At 46.7% G+C, this 26221-nt stretch overlaps 1 protein-coding gene across 7 annotated transcripts in view; it reads right to left on the bottom strand.

The window, feature by feature from the left end:
• KDM2B (lysine demethylase 2B) overlaps positions 1-26221 on the bottom strand; it is a 125427-nt gene that overhangs the window by 27007 nt on the left and 72199 nt on the right. For 6 of the 7 annotated variants that reach the window (XM_039231954.1, XM_039231809.1, XM_039231684.1 and 3 more), the window contains exon 12: positions 19552-19638. The exons of the other annotated variant lie outside the window; for it this stretch is intronic. In XM_039231954.1, coding sequence (XP_039087885.1) covers positions 19552-19638 — 87 coding nt within the window. The remainder of the gene's footprint in view (positions 1-19551; positions 19639-26221) is intronic. 7 annotated transcript variants of the gene reach the window in all.

Raw genomic sequence — 26221 nt, 5'->3', positions numbered from 1 at the left:
CCATTCACACACGGGGCTACTGACTTGATAAAAAGTTCCAAGACAAAAACCACTTGGGTTGTCTCTGGGTTCACCCAATGCCCAAGACCAGCAAGATTCAGGAACACTTCATAAGGGGCATGTGCCTGAAAAATATCCCAACGAAACTCAGGAAACAGTAAAATGTAACTAAACAATAAAATTTAACTTCATCTGTTAATAAAACCACTTAATGATGTGATACAATTTAAGTGCAGCATATACAGTGCTTCCTCAATCGCCCCTAATGGACGAAAAAACGGCCTAAACATTCCAAAACATCTTTATTCCACTGAGGAAATGCACCCAGGATTATAAATAAGCATCTTATTCACCTGGTCCCATGCCCACATGATAACCCAACCCACCCCATGCTTAATTCTTCCGACAAGTCCACCTAGCCTGTGTCCTGTTTCAAATATTGTGCAGACTGTACTCCGTAAAACCTCAACTTTCTTCCCCCGCTTCCTAAACACGAATGTTCCCGGAGTAAATTCACGCCGTAAACACACCCAGGGCTTTGTTTTATACACTGATTTCTCCCCGCTCGTCCCAAGAGAGGTTGCTTTCCCTTCTGAATCCAACCGAGGCCAAATACTGCCATCTGGGGTCACGGCTTCCTCCGCCCCGCCGCGGCGGAGCGCACTCGCCGGGTTCCGGATTCCCCGCGCCGGCCCGCGGCTCGCACCCCTTCCTGTCTCCGTCTGCCCACGGCGGGCGGCGGGCGCGCGGCGCCCAGACAAAAGCTCGGGCCGTCGGGCCCACGGGCCCCGGGCCGCGGCGTCCTCCAGCCCAGAGGCCGAGGGTCCCGGTGCAACTTTGCAAACAGAAAAGAGGGAGACGCAGGCGGCCGCAGGTCCGGGTGCGCCCGGGGCGGCCGGCACGCGCGTGGGCCGCGGGCGAGGGCTCGAGGGGAGGGCGAGGCGCGCCCTGGCCGCCAGCGCCGGCGCCCGCAACTTGCCCGCGGGCCGTGGCCCGCGCCCGGCAAGGCCCGCCCGACGGCGAGGCCCACATTGTCCCCGCGGCACTGCCGGCCACCCTCGCGCACGGCCGCTCGCACACGCCCCCTGCCCGGGCCGGCTGCGGGGCCCGCGGCGCCCCGGCGGCCGCCGGCCTGCCGCGCTCCTCCACGCCCCGCTCGGGCCCGGCCCTGGCGGCCCCGCCGGCGGCGGCTGCAAAACTTTCTCCTCATCGCGGCTGCCGCGGCGTCGCGGCCGCCCGGGGCGCGTCAGTCGGGAGGTCGGGAGGTCGGCGGGCGGGCGGCGGGTCCCTCCCTCAGCCCCACCCCGGGCCGCCGACCTGGTCCGGCTCCGATTCATAGTCGTCGTCCTCGGCGCTCACGGACATGGCCATGGCTCATGGTGGGCCCAGGCTCGCGCGCGCTGACATGGCTGGAGCGGCGCCGCCGCCGCCGCCGCCCGCCCGGAGCAGGCTCGGCTCGCCCTGGCTCGGGCTCGGGCTCGGGCTCGGGCTCGGGCGCCTGCTGCCGCGAGGAGGGAGCCGCGCCGCGCGCCTCGCACGCCCGCGCGGGAGGGGGCGGGGAGGGGCCGGCGTGGGGAGGGCCGGGGCGCTCATGCATATGCATGAAGCGAGCCAGGAAGGGGCTGGCCCCCCGGGCCGGCGGGCCAATGGCGCGGCCGCGGCGCTCGGGCCGCACACAAAGGGAGCCCGGCCTGCGGTGACATAGGGGCGGGCCCGCCGAGGGCGGCCCCTCGCGGCCGGCGCGCGGGGACTGGGACTGCGTGGGGGCGTGCCCCACGGCCCGCCCGGCCCGCGCGCCGCGGGATGCACATGGGTGGCTGCACGCCGCCGCGGCTCTAACAGGAAATGCACGCCCGACCTGGGGTGGGGTCTTTTGTGTGGTCCTGCGGGGCGTCTCTCAGGAGCCCCGGGGCGCACCGGCCACGGGGGGCGGCCCTGCACGCGACGCCAGGCAAGACTCCCTGTGCCCCCGGCAGCGGGCACACAGGCTCCCAGGTTTGCACATGCTTTGGGACCGGGACCTGATGCCCACGAATCTGAGAGTCCCGTACCGGGAGCTTTTAGGCCCACTGGCTTGGATACGGTGTGGGGGCTCAGTTCCCCCGTAAGCGGGCAGTTGGGTTGGGTAGGTCCCCTGACGCTGCCCTCCCTGCTTTCAGGTTTGCCTTTCCAGATCAAGAGGCAGTCCGTGTGAAACGTACGATGAAACGTAAGGTGGTGCAGGCGGGAGCTCCCATAGAGCTGCCTGACTTGGAGGCTACCAGAGAGAACGCCCTGAATGCACTCTGCCCCGAAGTGGGCGCCCAGCCATCTTGGACAGGACCCCTTCTTCCAGTGGTACCCTGGAGGTGACATGCCCTGGAGGTGATCTCAGAAGGGGCTGGGCGCTTGCAGGCCTGAATCCAGTTCTCCTATGAGACTGGCAGCATCTGAGTCTGGCCCAGAAGTTGTGGGGTTCTAAATTCTTAAACTGTAAAGGTTCCTCTTAATGCTTAATCCAAAAGCAGCCCACTCCTACAGAAAATTGTTACTGGAAATCCAGATTGAAATTCATTAAAAAAAAAAAAAGTCTATGGGGCACTTTACTCCCCCTGCCCTTATTCTGAAGAGGAGCTCTGACCATTATCTAGAGTAAATATGACACTAAACTTGCATACCTGTGCGTGCTCGTTTCTTCATCTGTAAAATGGGAAGGTATGCCCAACCCAGGAAGGAGCAACTTTTCTGCAAAAAGATCAAAGGCTTTCCCAAGAAAAAGCTCATTTGCTGTGAAATCTGGTAATCAACTCTGCAGTGTTGTCTAACCATTATTCGTGCCCAGGCCACTGGCCATGAAATCCACTGCGAGAACAGAAAGGACCCACAGGCGGTCATGGCCTGGGCTTTCAAGGAAGGCAGAATGTACGTGGCAGAGTCCTTGTAAATAAAACTCAGAAGCTTCCAGCAGGGAGTCAGCAGGAGTGGGTAAGCAGGGATGTAAAGTTTACTGAGTGGATTCTGAAGCCTGTGGGAAATTTACACACCCACTGACACTATGGGGTGGGGGGGAATCCCAGCTGATTTGCTCTTTACTGAAACATATCTATTCTGAGTTTCCTTCCTCCCTTCTTCCTTAGAGTTCCTTATAGTTTCCACAAGCCACTCAAGATTAACAAAAACAAAATGCAAAAGAATATCTCCCTCACTCCATCCCCCAAAGATCTCAGCTTTTAAAAAGCTACAGTGATGGACCTAAGTCTGTATCTGATGACCATTCTACCCAGTAGGAAGTCCCTTAAAATAGAGGGGAGGGACTGATAATATGCTAAGCATGCTTTTACTTCATTGTCATTCACTGTGGTCAGAACTGCAAAGGTAAGGAAGTGGGACTTTTTCTTGAAGGTCTCTCCCATTGCTTTGCCTATCAAGAGTGCAAGATTACCTAGACTTGTCTTCAGGCCGATTTCTTTTGAATTCTCAAAAGCTCTTTTCTGTATTTAAGGAAGTAAAAAGACACAGTTCCCATTTACCAAGGCACAAAGAAGAGAAGGGGAAAATGTTGATAAACAGAAGTTGTAGCTAACACAAACTTCCTTCCACCATATCATTTCTGAACTAGAAGGGGCCTCACCAGACCCTCTCACTTCACAAATGAGGAAATGGAGACCTAAAGAAAATAAGGAAGTAGCTCTCAATCCCAGGGTCCCTTATATAATAACACCACCCAGAGACCCCCATCCTTCAAGGGTCCGGGCAATAACAGCAGCTAATATTTACTAAAGCATGATTGAAGGGCTAGAGCCAGCAGGTGCTAAGTGTTCTATAGACATTATCTCATTTATCCCTTTTTTTTTTTTTTGAGGAGGGGTGTGCAAATGAGGGAGGGAACAGGGAGAAGGGGCAGAGAGAGAGAAAGAGAGGAGAAAGGATCCCACAAGGGGCAGAAAGAGAGAGAGAAAGGGAGAACGAAGTGGGGCTCACCCGAAGTGGGGTTCGAGATCCCTGGATGCAGGGATCGAACTCACCAACCATGAGATCATGACCTGAGCCAAAGTCAGATGCTTAATTGACTAAGCCACCCAGGCACCCCTACTTTATTTATTTTTTTAAGTTTATTTATTTATTTATTTTGAGAGAGAGAAAGTGCTGTGCACGCACATGCACAAGAGAGAATTCTCAAGAGAGAATTCCAAGCACGCTCTGCACTGTCAGTGCAAAGCCAGATGTGGGGCTCAAACTCACTGATCTCAATCGAAATCATGACCTAGGCTGAAATCAAGAGTTGAACCAACTGAGACACCCAGATGCCCCTATCCTTTTATTTTTTGTAATGTTTATTTATTTTGAGAGAGACAATGCATAAGGCGTAGAGAGAGAAGGAGAGAAAGAATCCCAAGCAGGCTCCTCGCTGTCAGCACAGAGCATGAGATCATGAACCGAACCAAAATCAAGAGTCAGACACTTAACTGACTGAGCCCCTCATTTATCCCTTTAAATAGTCCTATCAGGTATGCACCATTGTTCACCCATTTTGTAGATGAGGAAACTGAGGCATATTGCTGCTAGGATATGAAAGGACCTGGATCTGAATCTACAGGCAGCTGGGGTCTAGAGCCTCGAGCGTGGGCTGTTAAATCACACCACTCCCATCCCTCATGCCTGAGACCAAAGAGGAGGTCGTCAAATGAGATGGATGAATGAATCCAAGTGAAAAACTCAGACTTCTGTAGAATTAAATTAACTATCCCTTATTAAATTCTGCAAATTCTGTATTCTCGGTTCAAACTGAATTTCAAGGCAGATAGGTATGGTTTTGGTAACCAAACTGCTGTCTAATCAGTCATCTGTCAGGGGCCAGTTCTGGAAGTAGGAAATCAGGATTAAGACATGATAATTCAATGGGTCCTCTCCAAACATTAAGAAGGCTCCTGCCAGTCACTAACTTCTTACTCCTCCCCTCGGTCAAATTTCCTTTAACTAACTGGCACACACAATTATCCAACATTCGTTTTGTATTAATAGGGTGCTGGACTGTATATAAAATACATTATGCTAGGGGTGCCTGGGTGGCTCAGTCAGTTAAGCCTCCAACTCTTGACTTTGGTTCAGATTTTGATCTCACGGTTCATGAGTTTGAGCCCCACATGGGGCTCTGCACTGACAGTATAGAGCCTACTTGGGATTCTGTCTCCCTCTCTCTGTGCCCCTCCCCTCTTGCGCGCACACGCATGTGCTCGCTCTCTCTCTCTCTCTCTCTCTCTCAAAATAAATAAAAATAGGGGAGCCTGGGTGGCTCAGTTGGTTACGCGTTCGGCTTCAGCTCAGGTCATGATCTCACGGTTCGTGGGTTCGAGCCCTGCGTCGGGCGCTGTGCTGACAAGCTAGCTCAGAGCCTAGAGCCTGTTTCAGATTCTGTGTCTCCCTCTCTCTCTGACCCTCCCCTGCTCACGCTGTCTCTCTCTCTCTCTCTCTCTCAGAAATAAATAAAAATAAATTAAATAAATAAATAAAAATAAACGTCAAAAACTATTAAGAGGTGCCTGGGTGGCTCAGTCGGTTAAACATCCGACTTTGGCTCAGGTCATGATCTCACAGTTCGTGAGTTTGAGCCCCACATCGGGCTGTGTGCTTAAAGCTAGAGTCTGCTTCAGAATCTGTATCTCCCTCTCTCTCTGTCCCTTCCCTGCTCACACTCTCTCTTTTTCTCAAAAATAAATAAACACTTAAAAATTTTTTTAACTATTAAAAAGTACATTATGCTAGTCCTGGCCCAGCAGAATTGTCCCCTGAAAATTTAGTGTTTGCAATTGTGCTTCTAGGCTTATCCTTTCTCCCTCTTGGCCTCATCTTTGACCCTAAGAGCTGAATGCTCTCCCAGCTCCACTTATACAACGCTTATATTCTTAGAAAGAGCTTCCCAAAGCTGATGCCACCCAGGCAGTTGGTGCTTGCCCTGAGCCAGGAGGATCCAGAACTTTCACCAAGCAGTGAGGAATTAAACAAAAAACAGATGGGAGCCGAATCAGCCTTGGTCACAGTCGGCACCCACTTCCCTGTTTTCTCTCTGGGTGTCATTTAATATTCTGGTCTGCCTATCAGATCATGAGACACTAGGAATGACCCCTATATGCTGAGAGATTGTGCCCAGAATTAGCCACCTAAGGGCACTGTAGGCTGTCCCTAGTGCAAGCACAAGCCCTAGGCTTATTAGGTTCAAGGAGGGAAGCCATCCTCCCCATTCCCATTTCCGGGAACGTGGACAAGTTGCCCGCTGGACTCTGGACTTCCCTAGGACAAAGGTTCCTCCTATGTGTCACCCCTTTCCTTGTGCCCATGTTGCAAAGGGCATGGCTAAAGCTTGGGAACGTGGTTTTCCCCAGGATCAAGGCAGGGAAAGAGAAGGGATTCTCTGTGTCCAGACCAGTTAACAGGCTGGCACAGTCCTAAACCAATGGACCCCATTTGTAAAGATGCCCCTAAGGAGGGAACAGAAATGACAGAACAGGCACATGAAAGGGTAGTTTCCGGTGCAAGTAAGAATTCATACTTAACAAGTACCAGGGAATGCGTGCTTCAGTTATTTTACTATAATTTACCCTTTGTCTGTTTTTCAGTAGGTTTTTTTTCCTCCTTAACAGCAAGCGGAGGTCTCTTGGAGAGTTATTTTTCTAATAAAATGTGAATAAGAGGATTTTTTTTACATTGTGCCACATAGCAACTTAGGACTGATGCCAGGGTTGCCTGGATGAAAGTACAGTTCAAAGAGTGTCTGTATGACCGGCCAAGGGCTGCAGTGATTTCTGCTGAGGAAATAATAATGTTATTTAATTGCTTTCTATTTTCCCCCTGGAGAGTCATTCATTCCACAAGCATTTAAAAACTATGTATATTTGTCATATGGGTCCTTTAAACAGACTGAGCTTTCTTTTAAATGGGGTTCCTCTCCTAATAATGTCTCCTTACCTGACCAAATTCAACCAACAAATATTTACATTCACTGGAAGATTTGTGACCGGGCACAGGATTTTTTAAAGATTAACTAATTTAACAGGTGACCGGCATTGATCTGAGAAATGTTTTCCCGCCATCCACCCCATTTCCAGTTCATTCGCTGACCTTAGGAAGTTACTCCCCTTCTGTATTCATTGCCCTACAAAAATCCAGACTAAGGCTGAGCACTCAATTTGGACGAAATAAATGAGTTCACTTTACAAATCCCTCTCCCCTGGGACTCCGGAAAATAGGAGGGGCTAAAAATATAGAAAATGCCAGCATAATTCTGGCCTACAACCAAAACTTCTGTACTTTAAAAATATTTCTTCTTAACAAGACCAACTCTCCCCCCTCGGTTTCCTTCCCAACAGACACCCATCCTCTTATCTATCTCCCCATCCTCCAGAGAAACCCCTTAGAGAATCAGAATAAAAAGTTCTATGTTTTCAAAGTTTTCAAAGGAAAAGACTAAATCCAAAGATTACTTAAGATGGGATAAAATAGACAAGAGGCAAAACAGAAGTAAAATTAAGTTCATCACTATTAGCAGCTGTTTACAATAGCGAAGATGTGGCATACCCGTACAACGTACTATATACATACATGCACATTTTTCTACCCACCATCAAGAGCGGTCCTTAGTTCTTATTTCTGAAAGGTAACCTGGTTAGGAAATGTAGGCCCTAAACCCTGGGGCGTGTTGAAACTAACCAAACCAAAGAGAGAGATAGCTGAATCACCTCTTAAATGAGCTGCTAACAGGCACTGGGTGGTCTGATGGGCTCTGATGGTGCTCTAACAATTTAAGTTTAGGGAAGCCTGACAAACATAAAGGTACAGTGATTGGTGTAGTATTGAGTAGGGACGGGGGAACTTTCTCTCTCTTTCTCATACACTCATACACTCATACACACACACACACACACACACACACTTTGGCTGCAGCCATAAGCCCCCCTTCATTTACCATTCTTGCTTTTCTTTAAAAATGGCTCATCTCCAGCAGGCCAATTTGCCTTGAAAAGCCCCCTGGATCTATGCAAATCCATGAGTTTATCATGACACTCAACACAGAAAAAGCCTGACAAGCTTGTCTGTCACCATTTGAAGCAGCCATTAAACCAACTCCTTACTTTGAAAATTGGTATTTAAAAGGGAAAAAATTGAGCATGTATATGGTCTTTTCAGGAGGAACTGTATTTAAGGGTAGCCCTAATTGATGAGGGAAAACTGTGTGGGGAAAAAAAGACAACTCAGTGATGTAATTCTCAACGATTTATATCAGTGATTTATTTCTCAATAAAAACTAGTTGGGGGTGGGGGGGAAATGCCAGCTAATTCACAGGGGAGAGATGATAAACCAAAGTTTCATTTTCATCTCCTGATACAATTATTGATATAAGAAAGAATGATGAACTGGTACAAAAACCATCAGTGAATGACAGAAAGAAGCAGGGAACCAGGGGGCCAATGGATCCCCTTCCAGATTATTCTCTGGAAGAAAGAGGGACAAACATAACTGAATAATGGGGTGTCAGACCACCATCACCTTAATCCACCATCTATGATATTTAACTTTAACCAAGCCTTTAGATCTAATTTCCAGCTTACAGAAAGTACAAGAGATGGGAGAAACCTCTGTGACACACGGAAGCAATCAGAAAAATTCACATAGTGGGATCTTCTGGAAGGCCCCTGGTTTCAGCTTCTCTACAAATCAATATCCTGAGAAACGTCTAGATTAAAATAGAATGAAAATAGATTCAGTGTGCAGTCCTGCGTTGGAGCCTGGTTTAGAGACAGCATCTGCAAAGGACGATTTGGGAAATCTCAATATGACCAGACATTAGGTGGTATGACGGAATTGTAAGTTTTGTTAGGTGTAACTCACATGACTTTAGCTGTGAAAAAGAAAATAGTCTTCTTTTTCAGAGATGCAGACTAAACACTAAGTATTTAGGAGCAGAATGCCATGATGCCTGTAGCTTTCTAAGGTATACTTCAGCATAAAAAACAAAGCAAGTTGAGGGGGGCCTGGGTGGCTCAGTTGGTTAAGCATCCCATTCTAAATTTGGGCTCATGATCTCACGATTCGGGAGATTGAGCCCTGGGTCAGGCTCTGTCCTGACAGTGGGGAGCCTGCTTGGGATTCTCTCTCTCCCTCTCTCTCTGCCCCTGACCCTCACCCTACCCCTCCCAACCCTCCACACTCACATACATTCTCTCCCTCTCTCTCAAAATAAATAAACAAACATTAAAAAAAGAAGAAGAAGAAGAAGAAGGGGTGCCTGGGTGGCTCAGTTGGTTAAGCTTCCAACTTCAGCCCAGGTCATGATCTCATGGTTTGTGGGTTCGAGCCCTCATGTCAGGCTCTGTGCTGACAGTGTGGAACCTGCTTGGAATACTCTCTCTTCCTCCCTCTCTATGCCTCCCCCACTGGTGTTTTCTCTCTCTCTCTCTCTCAAAATAAAAAAATAAACTTAAAAAAATGTTTTTAATGTATTTATTTCTGAGAGAGAGACAGTGTGAGCAGGGGAGAGTCAGAGAGAGAGAGAGAGAGAGAGATACAGCATCTGAAGCAGACTCCAGGCTCTGAGCTAGCTGTCAGCACAGAGCCCAACACAGGGCTCGAACCCACGAACGGTGAGATCATGACCTGAGCCAAAGTCGGACACAACCAGCTAAGCCACCCAGGCGCCCCTAAAAAAATAAACTTCAGAAGAAAAAAAAATAGAAGAAGAAGAAAGTAGGTCCCCCATCTGCAGACAGGACCAAAGGATAATATTTTAAACAAACAAACAAAAACATTAAAAATATTTTAAAAAAAATAAATAAACAAACAAACAAACAAATACAATGGTTAAAACAGTCAATTTTATGTTATATCTATTTTCCCACAATTAAAAACTATGATAAGAATCAATCTAAAGGAAATAAAAGAAACACCCTCCCTCCTCAGGAGAACTGATCAATCAATAGGGAATGCTCAAACCAATACGTCTTGCTCCAGAGTACCATCCCGTCCTATAAACATTAACCAAGGGAGAAATGAATCTAAATGTCTCAACTCCTTCAAAGTGTTTTGCTGTTTAGTTATTTACATGCATTGGTGGAGAAGGTCAGTGGTTCAGAGCAGGTTTTACTACAGCTGTGCCTTATCACCTACTTTCTTCACGTGTAATTAAAGTTCCCCTCATCCTGAGAAATGCACTTGCCCTTGTCACCTTTATAACAAAAAGCAAAGTTAAACGATGCAAATACTTCACCTGTATTCACCTACTCGTACCTTTTTTTCTCTAGATCACCTAAATTTGGAAAACACATTACCTGGCAACATCATTCAGTCACACACATACATACATCCTTCTTTTTTTTTTTTTTTTTTTTTAATTTATTTCTAGGAGAGAGAGAGAGAGAGACAGCGTGAGCAGGGGAGGGTCAGAGAGAGAGGGAGTCACAGACTCTGAAACAGGCTCCAGGCTCTGAGCTGGCAGTCAGCACAGAGCCCGACGCGGGGCTTGAACCCACGAACCGCGAGATCATGACCTAAGCGAAAGTTGGACTCTTAACCGACTAAGCCACCCAGGCACCCCACATCCATCCTTCTTTAAAAAAAAAAAAAGCCAAATGAGAGGCACCTGGGTGGCTCAGTTGGTTGAGCGTCCGACTTTGGCTCAGGTCATGATCTCAAGGTCCATGAGTTCGAGCCCAGAGTCGGGCTCTCTGCTGACAGCTCAGAGCCTGGAGCCTGCTTCAGATGTCTCCCTCTCTCTCTCTCTGCCCCTTCCTGCCCCCCCCCAAAAATAAAATAAAAACATTTAAAAATTTTTTAAAAACAAAAAAGCCAAATGACTGAGTACGGGGGAGGGGTGGTAACATGACAACTTATTCCCCCTGTCAATGATCAAGTGTCCTCCTTTAACATGGGAAATATATGATGATATCTGACAATAAGGAACGTCTGAAGGATAGGCCATTGTTCCAGAAATAAAACAAGGATAATGGCAGGCAATCACTTACAGTGCCTGCCTGGCTTTCTAATTACCCCACCAAAGGCAGGAGCCCACAATATTTCAGTTGCTTTCCAAGAATTTGTCTTTGGCGTTATTAACACAGACAGCTGTGCAGGTTATCAGACTAAGAAAGAAACCTCAGCTCCAGACTTTAATTACAGGTTATTTCAGCTGAATGCTGACTTAAAGTTCAATAAAGCGGTTCTAAAATGACACAGACGATGGCTGAGAAATTCCAGGTGATTTCTAAGTCCAGTCGGATAAAGAAGGTTGCTTAAATCTGAGGGACAGAAGGACTCAAAAGTACCAAGGAGCACTGAACATTCCATTTAGCATTCTTTCACAGTTGGCTGGGGCTGGGACATCAAAGTTACAGTCAAGACAGATCCACGTTCTCACCAAAGAGACACAGGTAGAAGAAAGACAGCCAAGAGCCTGCAACGGAGGGAGTGCAATTTCATCTTTTAGAAATGCTGGGGAAACCCGTGATCAAGTTCATTCACTCAACAGACATTTCCTGGGCCCTTGCTATCTAGGAGAAATCATGCATGACGGGAGACAAAATGGAGAAGGAAAAAATTAATAAGATGAGTTCCAGTCTCAAGAAGCTGGTGAAGGCCACAAAAGGCAGAGTAGAAGGTAGACATCTCATGGAAAGAGAGACTGGGGAAGTAGAGACGTCAGGATCTTGGCAGGAAATGGATGGCACCCTAGCCCCCTCACACCAGGTCGTGCAGGAGAGTTTAACAGAGACTTGATTTACGGAGCGTAAGTGGGGTTAGGGAAATCTACAAGGCACAGTGTTACACCCTGAGCCATGAGCCACCAAACTGCAAATGCAGAGGGAACAAGGTGGAGAAGGCCACAAAATAGGAATTGTGGCCTTCAAAAAAAGGAAGCAGCCAACCTGTAATGGTCCCATAGGGAGGAACTGGGGAATAAATACTCCAGCCTCTTTCTCCTCCACATTTGCATCTCCTGCTGGTACCTCCCGTTGGCTGAGCTCACCCAGAAGGTGGAGAAGGTAAGGGAGCCCATTGACAGAGCCCACTTCTGGAGCAGGTGGGAGAAGGCTGGAGAGGGGCTCTGGAGGTACAAATAGAAAGCACCCAGCCCAGGAAGCTTCCTAGTGAAGAAGAAGTTCGGCTGGGCTTAGAGGTAGAATTTTTGTACATGGGGAAGTAAAAAGAAGGGCATTTCCAGAAGGGGAATAGTGTGAGCAAAGACCAAGGCAACTGAAAGGAAAATATGGAGTAATTCAGTTCCCTTTGCAATGCTGAGAAGAGGAGAAAAAATCATAAGATCTCATGACAGAACCACAACTGAAGACTTGGGCACCTAGAACCGGGTCAAGGATTTGGGAAACAATTTAAAGAAGATGGAAGGCTTGACAAGTTTATAGGCTGAATCTTATTTGCCCAAAGATACATGTAGTGAATCCCTCATACATCAGAATATGACACTGAGTCTTTACAGAGGTGATTTAGTTAAAATCAGGCTATTAGGGCCCTAATTCAGTATGGCTGGTGTCCTTACAGAAGGAGGAAATTTGGACGCAGAAATGTACAGAGGGGAGATGTGAAGACATGGTGAGAAGACAGGACTCTTACCTACAAAGGGTCAGCAAGCAAAGCCACAGTTCCATCCTGCCTAGGTCTCATGTGTGATGTTGACTCTAGAAGCTTCTACCCTCTGGCTTTGGGTCACTCCACCAAAAAGGGAGGACTCTGATGGGATCCCTATCATCCGGCTCACCAGCAAAATCACGGGAGTTCAGCCACTAACCGATTTGGAATCGGAGCTCACAGGAGCTAGTCCAGAGACCTGGGCCCCAGCTTCTCCGTGATGATTTTTCTTCCAACTGGATTTTTCCACTTGTTGATGTTGTATACAATGCTCTCCAGAATAAGCAGGCTATTTTTGTGGGTAGTTTTATCACAGGTTTCTGTGGTGCGCCTGGAAACCTGCCGGACTTCAGAGATGACTCAGCTGTCACTGAGGAAAACCCTGGGGATTCCAGACGAGGGGCCCCAGATCGTTCTTCACTTTGTTCCCCTCGCTGCATCCTCCCCACCATCCACTGGTTTCTCTTGCCTTTCCTTCCTCTCCTGGTGCCAGCGCTCTCCCTGCCGGCCTCCTCCCTGCCTGTGAGCATCACACATTGCCCGCACTCGGAGTCTGCTCTCGGGAAGCTGGAAGGACCGGGCACCTTCCTCCTATCCTGACCCAGCAGCAAAGCCTGTGGCCGCAGCAGCCTCAAGCCCCAAGGGGCACAGTCTAAGGCAACAATCACCTATAGCACCCGCGACTTCTCCCTTCGGGGGAGTGAGGAAGGGATCAAGGAAGGGAAGCACTTTCTTAAACCAGCTCCCTCGTAGGGAACCTCAGCCATTTCAGCAATGCCATGACTACTTCGGGGAGAATGAAGTCACTAAGGGTCTTTGCTTGACATTAAGTGTTTGCACCAGCCAATAGCAACTGAAGGATAGAAAATGTCTCTCAACTGTTCACTCCCTTCCCTGCTCCACGCCATTCCTTCCATATCTTCTCTTTTTTTTTTAATTTTTTTAAAAATTTATTTCTGAGAGAGAGAAAGACAGCATGAGCAGGGGAGCATCAGAGAGAGAGGGAGATACAGAATCTGAAGCAGCCTCCAGGCTCTGAGCTAGCTGTCAGCACAGAGCCCGACACGGGGCTTGAACCCACGAACCGTGAGATCATGACCTGAGCCAAAGTCGGACGCTTAACTGACTGAGCCACCCAGGTGCCCCCATCTCTTTTATTTCTATAGACACCATCACCAGCCTTCTGGAAGGGCAAATTCAGGGTTGTCATTTACTTATAAGCCATAATTGCAAAAAAATTACAATAACTATCACTGGCTGATGGCCTATTGTTGAGGTATTTTACAGAGAGCATCTCACAACAACTCTACAGCAAAGGCACTATTAGCCCTTTTTACAGATGAGTAACCTGAGGCTCAGACTTGCCCACAACCACACAGTTTGTGGCAAAGCCTGGGTTTAATCTCCAGATGCACCTGACCCCAGAGTCCACCCTAGTCATGCATGAGAATTACTTGCAAAGTGTGGACTCTCAGGCCCCACCCCAAACCTACAAAATCTCAATGTCCCAGACCAGGCCCAGGAAGCTGTATTTTCTTTTAACAAGTTCCCCAGGTAAAGCTGATGCCGCCAGCCTCAAGACTGGCTCTCATCAGACCACGATGCTTTTCTGGGAAACTAGCTGGTCCCCAGTAGGCAACAATAAAAGGCAGGCATTACCGTCATCCTCCTCCTCATCATCATCAATTTAATTATTCCGGAGGTGACAGGAATTGAGAGCAGGGCAGAAAAAGAACAGGAAGTACCCGGGGCCTCTTTTTACTGAATTATGTGCCTCTCCTTCAGGTAAGGGCTGTGTGTCACTCCAGAGGGACCCCACACTCACCAGGCCTCCCAGATCTAAATGACCAACTGCAGAAGAAGAGAAACAAAGTAGAACCCAGAGTAACACAGACATCAGGTGTGTGTATGTGGCTTCGTGCTGTGGTTCCTGTGTGGCCGCATGACGTCCCCGTAAGGAAGCTGATCCAATAACCGAAAAGGGCTGTCCCCCGTCCTCCGTCAGGGTACTTGTTCGTACACACCCCAGCCTGTCTGCTCCGAACTCCAGAAAAACTGCCAATAATTGAAATTCAAGTGGCAGCCCTGTTTGGCCACTTGAGCTAATGGATTAAGATGCAGGCAGCCGTGGCTCAGTCTCCCCTCCTTCCTCAGTTTCCCTCTCTGTGAAAGCTAGCTGGGTAGAAGTATCTGGCTGGTGAGCAGAAGGTCAACTTGCTAATAAGGCTGAGGTCAGAGGTCAAGCCTCAAAGAAGCTCAGTTCTCTCGGCTTGGTTCCAAGGTCACAGACAGGCCCCCAAAATCCTGCCACCTGGTCATAAAAGAAAGCAGCCAGAGTGTAGACGGATCAAAACAAATCCATCACCACTGGTGGGAACAGCCAATTGGGGGAACAGTGACGGATGGTGATTCAGTAGCATCTTTGATTTGAAAGACGTGACATCAGAAATGACCTCACAGCACCTAATCAGTTCCAGAAAAGGACTTTGTTCTCCGAGAGGCAAGGTGGGAGATCAAAGCATTTCTTGCTAATCATCATTTAGCATTAATTACTTGTTAAGTAACCTGACCCAGACCCAGTACCGCTCCCTACCTCGCATCCTGACAGCCTCAACGAGCACCCTTGATCTTTCAACCCAACCTGCATCAAATTGGGAGCAAGCAGACTGCAAACCTGGGAACGGACAGACCCCGGGCGGCCCAGGCAGTCAGTCGTTCCGTTTTTTCTCCTTTTCCTGTTAACTTTTTAACCCCACCAGCCAGGAAGTGCATACACAGAGCAGCAGGCATCCCCGCCCCCGCCCCTCCACCACACTGCACAGAGTTCCTCAGATCTAGGTATTAACGCCTCTCTAGTCACAAGCTGTGTGGCCTGAGGCATGCCAGTGTCCCTCTCTGAGACCGGGTTTCAACTGCAGGCACAGAGATAACACTATCCACACCACCCAGCCTCCTTGTAAGGATTAAGTAAGATATAAAATAGACCTCTAAAGATTGGTTTATGCATTGTGTAGGAAACCCCAGGGGGGTTGGGCTGTACTGGCAATAATCTATTTCTAGAGCTGAGTGGGGGGCCATGGTATTCATTATTATATTACTTACATCTTCTTGTGACTCTGAAATAATGTATGATAAATGCTACGGGTTGAATTGTGTCCCCCCCTCCCCCCCCCTCACCAAATTCTTATGTTGAAGCCCTAACCCCAGTGCCTCAGAACATGACTACCTGGAGATAAAGTCTTTCAAGAAGTAACTAAGTTAAAATGGGGTCATTAGGGTGGGTCCCAATTCAGCAAGACTGGCGTCCTTATAAGAGGAGATTAGGACACAGGCGCACACACAGAGGGCAGACCACGTGAGGACACAGAGAGACAACAGCTATCACAAGTCCAGGAAAGAATCCCCAGAAGAAACGCATCTTGCCAACTGACTTCTGGCCTCCAGAACAGTGAGAAAATGAACTTCTGTCCTCTAAGCCACACACACAGTTAGTGCAGCCCTTGCAAACTCACACAATAACCTTCAAATGAGTTGTAGAAACCGTAAGCTGAATGAAAAAGAAAAAGACGGTGCTAGTATGGCTCTGATCAAAAAGACGGATAAGGGTGCCTGGGTGGCTCCGTCCGTTGATCGTCTGACTTCTGCTCAGGTCATGATCTCGGGGTTTGTGAGTCTGAGTTCTGCGTCGGGCTCTGTGCTGACAGCTCAGAGCCTGGAGCCTGCTTCAGATTCTGTGTGTGTCTCTCTCTCTCTGTCCCTCCCCCGTTCATGCACTCACGTGCATGCTCTCTCTCTCTCTCAAAAATAAACATTAAAAAGATAAATAATAAAAGTAAAAAAGACAGATAATAAGTGTTGACAAAGATGTGGGTAAATTGAAACGCTCGCACATTGCCGGCAGGAATGTAAAAGGGTGCAGCCACTCTGGAAAATGGTCTGGCCATTCCTCAAAAAGTCAAACAGAGTTACCATGTGACTGGTCAACCCCACTCCGAGGCATCTACCCAAGAGAAATGAAAACATGTGCCCACACCGAAACTTGTGCACAAATGTTCACAGCATCATTATTAACAATAGCCAAAGACAGGGACAGTCCAAAGGTCCAACAGCTGGGGAAGAGATGAACAAAGTGTGGTCTGCACACACAATGGAATATTATTCAGCCATAAAAAGGAATGAGATACTGACAGAGGCTACTGTGTGGGTGAAGCTTAAAAACATTATACCAAGAGAAAAAAGCCAGTCACAAAAGGTCAAGTATTGGATAATTCCATTTACATGAAATGTCCAGAACAGGCAAATCCATAGAGACAGAAGGCAGATTAGTGGTTGTCAGGGACTGGGGGAGGGGAAGACTGAGGGGTTGGGGACTTGCGGCTGATGGGCTTTCTTTCAGAGGGCATGAAAATGTTCTAAAATTAGATTGTGGAGATAGCTGTACGACTCTAAATATACCAAATATACTAAAAAGTGAGTTGTACACTTTAAGTGGGAGCAAATTGTATTTGTTTTATTATTATAAAGTGTTTAAAAAAAAAAAAAAGACCGGTTCCCTCAAAGTACTGTTGTTTTCTTTTTAGTTTGTGAAATCGCAGATGTTCTCTCTTCACTCCCCAACCAGCCCTAAAGGCTCCAGTCTCTCCCCTACCCCCAGATTCAATACCAGCCACGCGACCTTGTGTACAGACCAGCACTTACACACCGATCCTCCACAAAAATCTTAAGATACGGGCTACTCCCCCCAGAAGCCTGCATCCTGTTTCCAGCCCTTTGGAGGAAAAGGGCAAAGGCTTGGATTTTTTTTTTAACGCCTATAAGCCTCGCAGGAGTAAACTGAGGGTCTCACGCACAAAGGACAGAACACATCAGTAATCCTGAAGTGATTTTCCCCAGAGAAACTCATTTGGACCCCTCCATTAATTCTGAGATTACAGTGGGTCGTGGCAAGTTTATTTTTTAAAGGCCCGTGTTCTGTAAACCCTAATCCCCCTCCCGGAGCAATTCCTCAGCTGGGAGGGGAGCAGTCAGTGAGGCAAAGCCACCGTTTCCTCTTCAAGTTCAGAGCAGCCGTGGGGCCTGGCTGGGTTGCTGCAAGGTGCTACGTTTGCAAATACAGTTTGTGGTCTGAGCAATGGCGGTTGTGTTTTTTGGCCACGTAGGGGAAAGTGAACATTAAAACCCCACACACTTCCATGGGTCGGGAAGCAAACGGCAGAAGCTATGAAGGTGAATTTCTACTGCCACCTAAATTCCCAGTAAGCTTCAAAGAGAATCAGAATTCAATACCACAAATAACAGGGACCCTCTTCCTCAGCAATTCCACATTTAGGAATATACCCTAATGAGATAATCAAACAGAAATAGAAAGAATGACCTAGAAGATCACTGTCCAATAGGAATATAGAGCGAGTCACACATGTACTTTTATATATTTTTTTGGAGCTACATTTAAAAAGGCAAAAAGAAAAAGGTGAAATTAACATTAATAATCTATTTTGTTTAACCAAGATATCCAAAATAGTATCGTTTCAACTAGAGTTGCCAGATTTAACAAATAAGAATAGTGGACACCCGGTTAAATTTCAGAGGAACAATGAATAATCTTTTTTACTGTAGGTATATCCCATGTGATAGGTGGGCTATACTTACACTTAAAGTTTTATTTGTTGTTTTCTTGAAATTCAAATTTAAGTGAGCATCCTTTCTAAAATCTGGCAACCCTAATTTCAACATGCAATCAATATAAAAAACAAATTAATGAGTCATTGTATAGTGTTCTTTTTGCTCTATGTCTTTGAAATCTGTTGTGTATGTTATATTTCTGACACTTCTCAATTGTAGCTTGCCATATTTCAAGTGCTCAATAGCCACACAGTAGCAGCTACCATTTTGGACAAAACAGATCTAGAATGTTCCCTTAAATGTTTATTACAACAACAACAACAACAAAAAGCCAGAAATTGGCAAAATACACATCAACAAAGAGGCTGCTTAGATCACAATTAACATTTAAAGAGCACTAACCACTGGTCAATCCTTGTCCAAAGAACTTTGCATGCATTATTTTTTTTTTTTTAATAGTTAACCCGAAACAAATGCAACAATGCATTATCTCATCTCGTGGTCACAACAACCATTTGAAGTAAGTGCTGGTGTAACCGTTTTTTACAGACGAGGAAAGTAAGGGCCCAGGGAGCTTCTATAATGTGCTCAACAAAGTGGTGAGTGAGTGTCACCAGATGGGCTGACACATACATGGTCTACCCCAGCACACACTCTGGAAGAAGACACAACATGTTACTGGTTTTCTCTGGATAGTGGACTTTGAGGCAGACACTACTTAACCGTCTGGTCTCTGCTGGCACAGAGCTGATCACTCCGCCCTTGGCTCTGCCAGGTGCCTTCACTCAGAGTACAGATGCAGAGTACGAGGCAAAGCTACCTGCTCCTGGTAAGTCCTCCGAGACATTACTATCATTGTCCCTAGGGTCTCTGGCCTCTCCTATTTGATTAGACTTTTTCATGGTGAGCATCAATCAGTTTTACAAAGAGAACGAAAGTTACTTTCAAAAGAGTGGAAACAGTCCTTGAAGCAAGCAAGTAGAGGAAAAAGAGAAGGAAGGAAGGGAGGGAAGGAAGGGAGGGAAGGAAGGGAGGGAAGGAAGAAGGGAAAGAAGTCACCTAAGGCAAGGGAAAGGTGAGCCATCACTTCCCCACAGTTTTCTGAGTGGCCACCAGGGGGCACTGCCTGCAGTTTCCACAGCTAAGGAAACTGCTTTGATATAACAAAAACTTGCAATAGACAAAACACCAAAAACATTCACCTTAACTGGGGTGCCCTCTGCCAAGGGTCCCCACTGAAAAGCTGCCCACATTCATCTTACAGGAGACGTGAAAGGCAGTGGAAGTGGCCCCCCAGCTGCGGGCGATCTGCGTCTTACCTTTGGAGTCTTCTTTGGCCAAGTGACTACAGGGACCCCAGTGATGGCCAGACTGGGGTCGTCATCTGCATGCTCCTTCAGGACATTCTGTGGCCAAACAAAGGACCCATATTAGCCCAGAGGAGAGGGAAGGTCTCTGAAAGGGTTGAGACCGGACCTAACCCAGTAAAAGACTAACAGGCCTCTGCAGAGTCACCCACCACCCACGCACTCAGTAGAAACCCAGCCACCAGGGTCCCTCAGAGGTCACAAGATGCGCCACATCCCCCTTTCCAAAAAAATGTTTAAAGTGCAAATCACTCACCTCCCTATGACTTCCATGAATGTGTCACTCACTGATCATATTTATATATAACGCCACACATTGTCTACAGCGCCAGGGACTCTCACACACACAACCTCATTCAGTCCTTACCAAGTACCCTGGGAGTGGGCTGGGCAGGGCGCTAAGATACTCTAATGTACAAAAACTCAACTATGTATGCGGAGACACAAAAAACTAACACTAACCAAGAGGTCTTGACACCTGTGAGACCTATTTGCTTCCATGAGCCAAGAGCAAGTCAGGTGGATTCTAACCCTGGTATGTGTAGACATGTCACGGTCTACTACATTACTTGCATAAACACAGGCAGATACTCAGTCTGCCTTGACCAAGGATGGAGTCCATCCATCCTTTGGTCCACAGCCAGTACCAAAGTGGGCTGTGACAGACATACACCCGGGCTGGGCAAGGATTGCCCACATGGCGCTCTGTGTTCACATCTTTGTTGGTGGTTTGAAGGCTTTTCAAAGGCGATTCTGACTCTACCAGATTCCGGCCTTATGTGGTGACTAATTTTAGAACCTCATCCAGGTGTAAGATGCTAGTCCACTGAATTATCCCTAACTTAGAGGCATGGCAATCAGGCCTAGAAAGATCCAAAGGCCTTAGACGCTAACCCAGAACAGGAGGCAGAACCCCTGAACCTCACTTTCTGGCTCCAGACTTCCCACCCTACGATCACTCCACACATAGGTTTTTTGGTTGCATCTGAAACACACCATGAAAAATCCTTTAGAGACAGACACAGATCTGTCACTGGCCTTTTCTGACCTTGACCATTAATTTTTAGATTGTAAAAAAGCATTCCTGCAGGGACATTTAAAAGCAGAGAAAGTTGGGGGCACCTGGGTGGCTCAGTTGGTTAAGGGTCCGGCTTCGGCTCAGGTCATGATCTCATGGTTCGTGGGTTCAAGCCCCGCGTCAGGCTCTGTGCTGACAGCCAGCTCACAGCCTGGGGCCAGTTTCAGATTCTGTGTCTCCCTCTCTCTCTGACCTTCCCCTGCTCACACTGTCTCTCTCAGAAATAAATAAAAACATAAAAAATTTTTAAAAAAAATAAAAGCAGAGAAAGTTGCACAGGAGAACTTAGCAGGAAGAACAGAAGAGCTCAGAAGAGAAATGTAGGGAAAGATTAGTTTAACTCATTTTCCCCATCTACCTATTGGAAATGAATCCAACTCCTAATTTATTCTATCTACTGTCTTAGTTTTCCTCATGATCCTTCAGTTGCCAGACTTTTCAAAATGCATCTGATACCCCAAATCCACCTGCGCCTAATACCTCAAATCTACCTCCTCTGCCTATAGGAGGTGGCAAACAGGGCAGTGATCAACGATCAGACTTGAGGCTGCCTAAGGTCAATTCTCAGCCCCTACAGCCTTCTCCAAGCCCAGCATCAGTGTCACTCATCTATAAGTGCTGGGTTGTTTTTTTTTAATTTTTAAACATTTATTCATTTTTTGAGAGACAGACAGAGTGAGAGCAGGGGAGGGGCAGAAAGAGGGAGAAACATGGAATCCAAAGCAGCTCCAGGTTCCAAGCTGTCAGCAAAGAGCCCGAGACAGGGCTCAAACTCATGAACCGTGAGATCATTACTCAAGTCTAAGTCAGACACTTAATCGACAGAGCCACCCAAGCACCCCCATAAATGCTATTTATAAATGTCTTGTTTCACTGCTATATCCCTAGCCTTGCCCAATGACTTACAGTAACCATTGAGTAAATAACTTAAAAAAATAAATAAAGCTACAAATCCCCAAAGAGGGACTTTCTACAAAATCCCTGACCAGTACTCTTCACATCTGTCAAGGTCAACAAAAAAAAAAAGCCAAAAAAAAAAAAAAATCTGAGAAACCGTCACAGCTGAGAGGAGCCTGAGACATGACAATTACGTAGATAGAGGTATCGTGGGTGGGATCCTGAAACAGATAAAGGGCATTTGGTAAAAAATTGAGGAAATGTGAATAAACTATAGGCTTTAGTTAGTAATAATGTACCAATATTGGTTTTAATTGTAACCAGTGTACTCCGCAGATGTACCATGTTAATAACAGAGGAAACTTGGGGGGTGGGGGGGCTGGCTAGTAAATGGAAACTCTCTATACTATCTGCTGAGTTTTTGTGTCAATCTGACACCATTCTGAAACATAAAGTTCTATCATAAAAACAATCTTTAAAATGCCAGTCAGACAGTAGTTAACAGCTACCTTAAAGGAAAACAGGGTAATTAGGCCGCCAACCTTTCTAACATGTATGCAGAGTATTTAAAAAGAAATACAACAGGGGCACCAGGCTGGCTGCCAGCAAAACAAGCAACTCTTGTAAGTTCGAACCTCATGCTGGGTATAGAGATTACTTAAAAATAAAATCTTAAAAGAAAGAAAGAAATACAGGCTGCCTGGGTGGCTCAGTCGGTTAAGCGTCTGACTTCAGCTCAGGTCATGATCTCTGGGTCTGTGAGTTCAAGCCCCGCGTTGGGCTCTGTGCTGACAGCTCGGAGCCTGGAGCCTGTTTCAGATTCTGTGTCTCCCTCTCTCTCTTACCCTCCCTTGATCACTCTGTGTCTCTCTCTCAGAAATAAATAAAACATTTTTAAAAATTTAAAAATATTGCCAGTTCCCAATGATAATAAAAAGCAACCCAATTTTTTAAAATTAGTTTTCGTTTTTAATTAAATGGACCGCAGACCCTGCACCCTTTCATACACGCACCCTAGTGGGTCATTCCCACTGCCCCTTCCTGCCTTGGTCCGCCGCTTGGGGTCAGTGGGACTGGCTAGGTGAGGGATGAAATGGAAACATCGGGAGGCAGGCACCACACATTTTGCTGAATGGATGTGGGAGAATAAGATGTACTGCGTGTCTGCTCTGTGTTGGGCACTGTCATCAACATGCCCTATCCACTCGCTCATCCAAGCCTCTTGACCACACTGTGAGATGGACCACCATCATTCCCAGATGAGAATCCCAGGGCTCAGGGGGTGAAGGAACTGTCCAAGACCACTCAGCCACTAAGAGGTGGAGGCCCCTCCACTCTACAACCTGTTCTCTGACCATGGTATTTCTCAACCTATCCTTAAAAAAAAAAAAGAGGGCAGCCACGTTCCCAGCTGCATTATTCACAACAGCCAAAGGACACTTGGAAACAACCCAAGTCTCCCATCAAAAGATGGATGAATAAATAATACACGGTCTATCCACACCATGGAATATTATTCAGACTGAAAAAAGGAAGGAAATTGTGACACATGCCACAATATGGATGGACCTGGAGGACATTCTGCTGAGTGAAATAAGCCAGACACAAAAAGCCAAACAGCGCATAATCCCAGTTCCATGAGGTGCCTAAAGTAGTCAAACTCATACAAGCATAAAATAGAGTGGTGGCTGCCAGGCTCTAGAAGCAGGGAGTCGCTTAATGCAGTCGTGATGTCTCCACAGCAGTGTGAATGTACTTAATGCCACTGAACTTGACACTATAAAAAATGATTAAAATGGTAAATTTTATTATGTATAATTTACCACAATTTTTAATTTTTTACAATCTTATTTTTATTTAAGTAATCTCTACATCCAACATGGGGCTCGAACTCACAACCCCAAGATTTAAGAGTTGCCCACTCTTCCAATTGAGCCAGCCAGGCGCACTCCACCAAATGTTTTTCTTCCTAAACGTTTATTTATTTATAAGAGAGGGAGAGCAGGGGACAGAGGACCCAAAGCAGGCACAGGCTTCATGCTGTTGAATGTGGGGCTTGAACCTACAAAGTGTGAGATCATGACCTGAGCCGAAGTCAGGCGCTTAACTGACTGAGCCACCCAGGCACCCCACGATTTTTTTAAAAGGAGAGGAGAGAATGGGGAAAAGCAGCCCCTCCCTAAGGAATGGATTCAGAGGTTCTAGAAAGTACACATAGGGGACCTAGTATCTTGCTAGTTAAGCTGTTACTATTATGCCTGCAACAACACTGGTTCTAGGGTCACAAGATCTGGGTTCAAGTTCTACAACATCAGACTGTGTGACCTTGAGGAAGCCACAGCTTAGAACAGTGATATCTAACCTTGATTTTATGCCATGAAGCTAGATGTGGCTTTGCTACCATTCTTAAGAGCATTTGTTGAGTGCTTGCTCTAGACTAATCTTCTCTGTGGGATAGGGCTGATCCTCTCCATTTCACAAAAGCAGAAACTGAAGTTCAGAGAGATCAAGTGACTTGCCCAAGGTCACACATTTGGGAGGCAGTAGAATCTGATACGGACCAGGCCCATCTAACTACAAGCCCGGGTAGTAATAGTGGTGATAAAGACTCAGAAAACCATTCCAGCAACCTCTAGAGCTGACCTATACCTCATTCTTGAAAAATGTAACACCTAGGATACAATCTGGGCTCATATTCACCATTCAATTAACAAATACAGAAGTGAGTCATCCTTGCCTATTCCTTGCAAGTTAAGACCAAGAACGAATTCAGCCACTAACTCCTCTACAAAGCGTTTTTCAAACTTTGCCCCAATCACAGCAGAGGCAAGGATGCCCATTGTGGGTCCACACAAGCACAGAATTTCATGGTTCTTAATAATCCTATGAGGGATGCCTGGGTGGCTGAGTCAGTTGAGCCTCCTCAGGTCATGATCTCATGGTTTATGGGGTCAAGCCCTGCATTGGGCTCTGAGCTGACAGCACGGAGCCTGCTTGGGATTCTCTCCCTCTCCCTCTGCCCCTCTCACGCACATGCATGCTCTCTCCTTCAAAATAAAGAAATAAACTTAAAAAAAAAAAAACTATGAATTTCACACCCTCCTCCACAATACATCAGGCTTCTGTGGGTTTTTTTTTAATAACATTTCCCTACCCCCAGGGGCATCTGGGTGGCTCAGTCAGTTGAGCATCCGACTTCAGCTCAGGTCACAATCTCATGGCCTTGTGAGTTTGAGCCCCTCATCGGGCTCTGTGCTGACAGCTCAGAGCCTGGAGCTACTTCACATTCTATCTCCCTCTCTCTCTGCCCCTTCCCTGCTCATTGTGCTCTCTCTCTCTCTCTCAAAAATAAACATTAAAAAATATATATTTCCCTACCCCCCAAAAAAATCATTTAAAAAAAGACTGTTTATAGGAAGATGCTCCATGTTTAGGCAAAACCTTTTGAGATATATATATAAATCTATCTCACCATATGGTTGCAGGAGGAGGCGGCTCATTACTTCCACAGGACTTCCTGCCCCCTTAACTCAATCGCAAACTCCAGGCGGAGGTGACAAACTCAAATGCTTCCGGGAACCAAGCAGATAAAAGGCAAGATGTCAACAACACTAGACAGTGGTGTGGTCTACGCAAACTAGAAGCCTCGGGCCCAGTTTAAAGAGGGCAAGTGCTACTCAGTTCCAACCTACTACCTCTTGTGGACACGAAAACCCCACCAGATCTCTGCTTTTTTCAGAAGAAATCAAAGATCCAGAGTTTTATCTGAAATCACTTAAATGTTGGCAACTGACTAAAAATTTTAAATAATAATAAGAAGACAAAAACAAAAATTAAAAAACTGTGAGCCAAAGAAGATCTGTGGGCCAGTTTGGGCCAAGGCCCACCAGTATACAAATGCTACCCTGCGTAAGACTGAAAATCATGTCCATTCGCCTTGGTTTTCTTGGAGTTTCTTTCTGAACTGTCTCAAGATTTCCTGTCATTTCAATGTCAAGCTGGAGTCAATCACTCACAAGCAAGGTGAGGCCTCTTTAGAGGAATGTCTGGTTACAAAAAGCTATTACTGGAGGTGTAAGTATTATTAATAACTAAAAAATATATTAGTAACAATAAATAATAATTAAAAATTAATAGTGACCTCCCCAAGTACCGTTGAGTGGATGTCTCACGCACACACTCGCTACAGGAAGCAGTTCCCCTCCATGGCCCTCAGTAGCCACCAGAGGGCGCTCAGGGTTCTGTGCCTCAGAGAAGTATTTTCATTAGCATGTGACAAGCTACAGAAAAAGGAGATTATTCTAATTGGAGATTCCCTCTCTGAGAAATAAATTGTGCAGGAAGAACTGTCACTGGCTTCCCTAGGCTCTGCCAGAATTTATACACTCCTTGGGGCTCTAAGAAGCAGAGACTAGGTAACACCAGCCCAGGGCCCTTTAGGTTACACCCTATAAACCTTCTGAATTAGAAAGCTTGGTTTGGGGAGGTGCCTCGGTGGCTTAGTGGAGCATCCCGCTCTCGATTTCGGCTCAAGTCGGCTCAAGTCGTAATCCCAGGGTTGTGGGATTGAGCTCTGCATCAGGCTCTGCACTAACCGTGGAGCCTGCTTGGGATTCCCTCTCCCTCTCCCTCTCTCTCCCTCTCTCC

The sequence above is a fragment of the Hyaena hyaena genome, unplaced genomic scaffold (assembly GCF_003009895.1).
Source record: "Hyaena hyaena isolate Hyena2069 unplaced genomic scaffold, ASM300989v1 scaffold_0, whole genome shotgun sequence".
Lineage (NCBI taxonomy): Eukaryota > Metazoa > Chordata > Mammalia > Carnivora > Hyaenidae > Hyaena > Hyaena hyaena.
The sequence above is the reverse complement of the archived record's forward strand: the minus strand, read 5'-3'. Positions and strand labels throughout refer to the sequence as shown.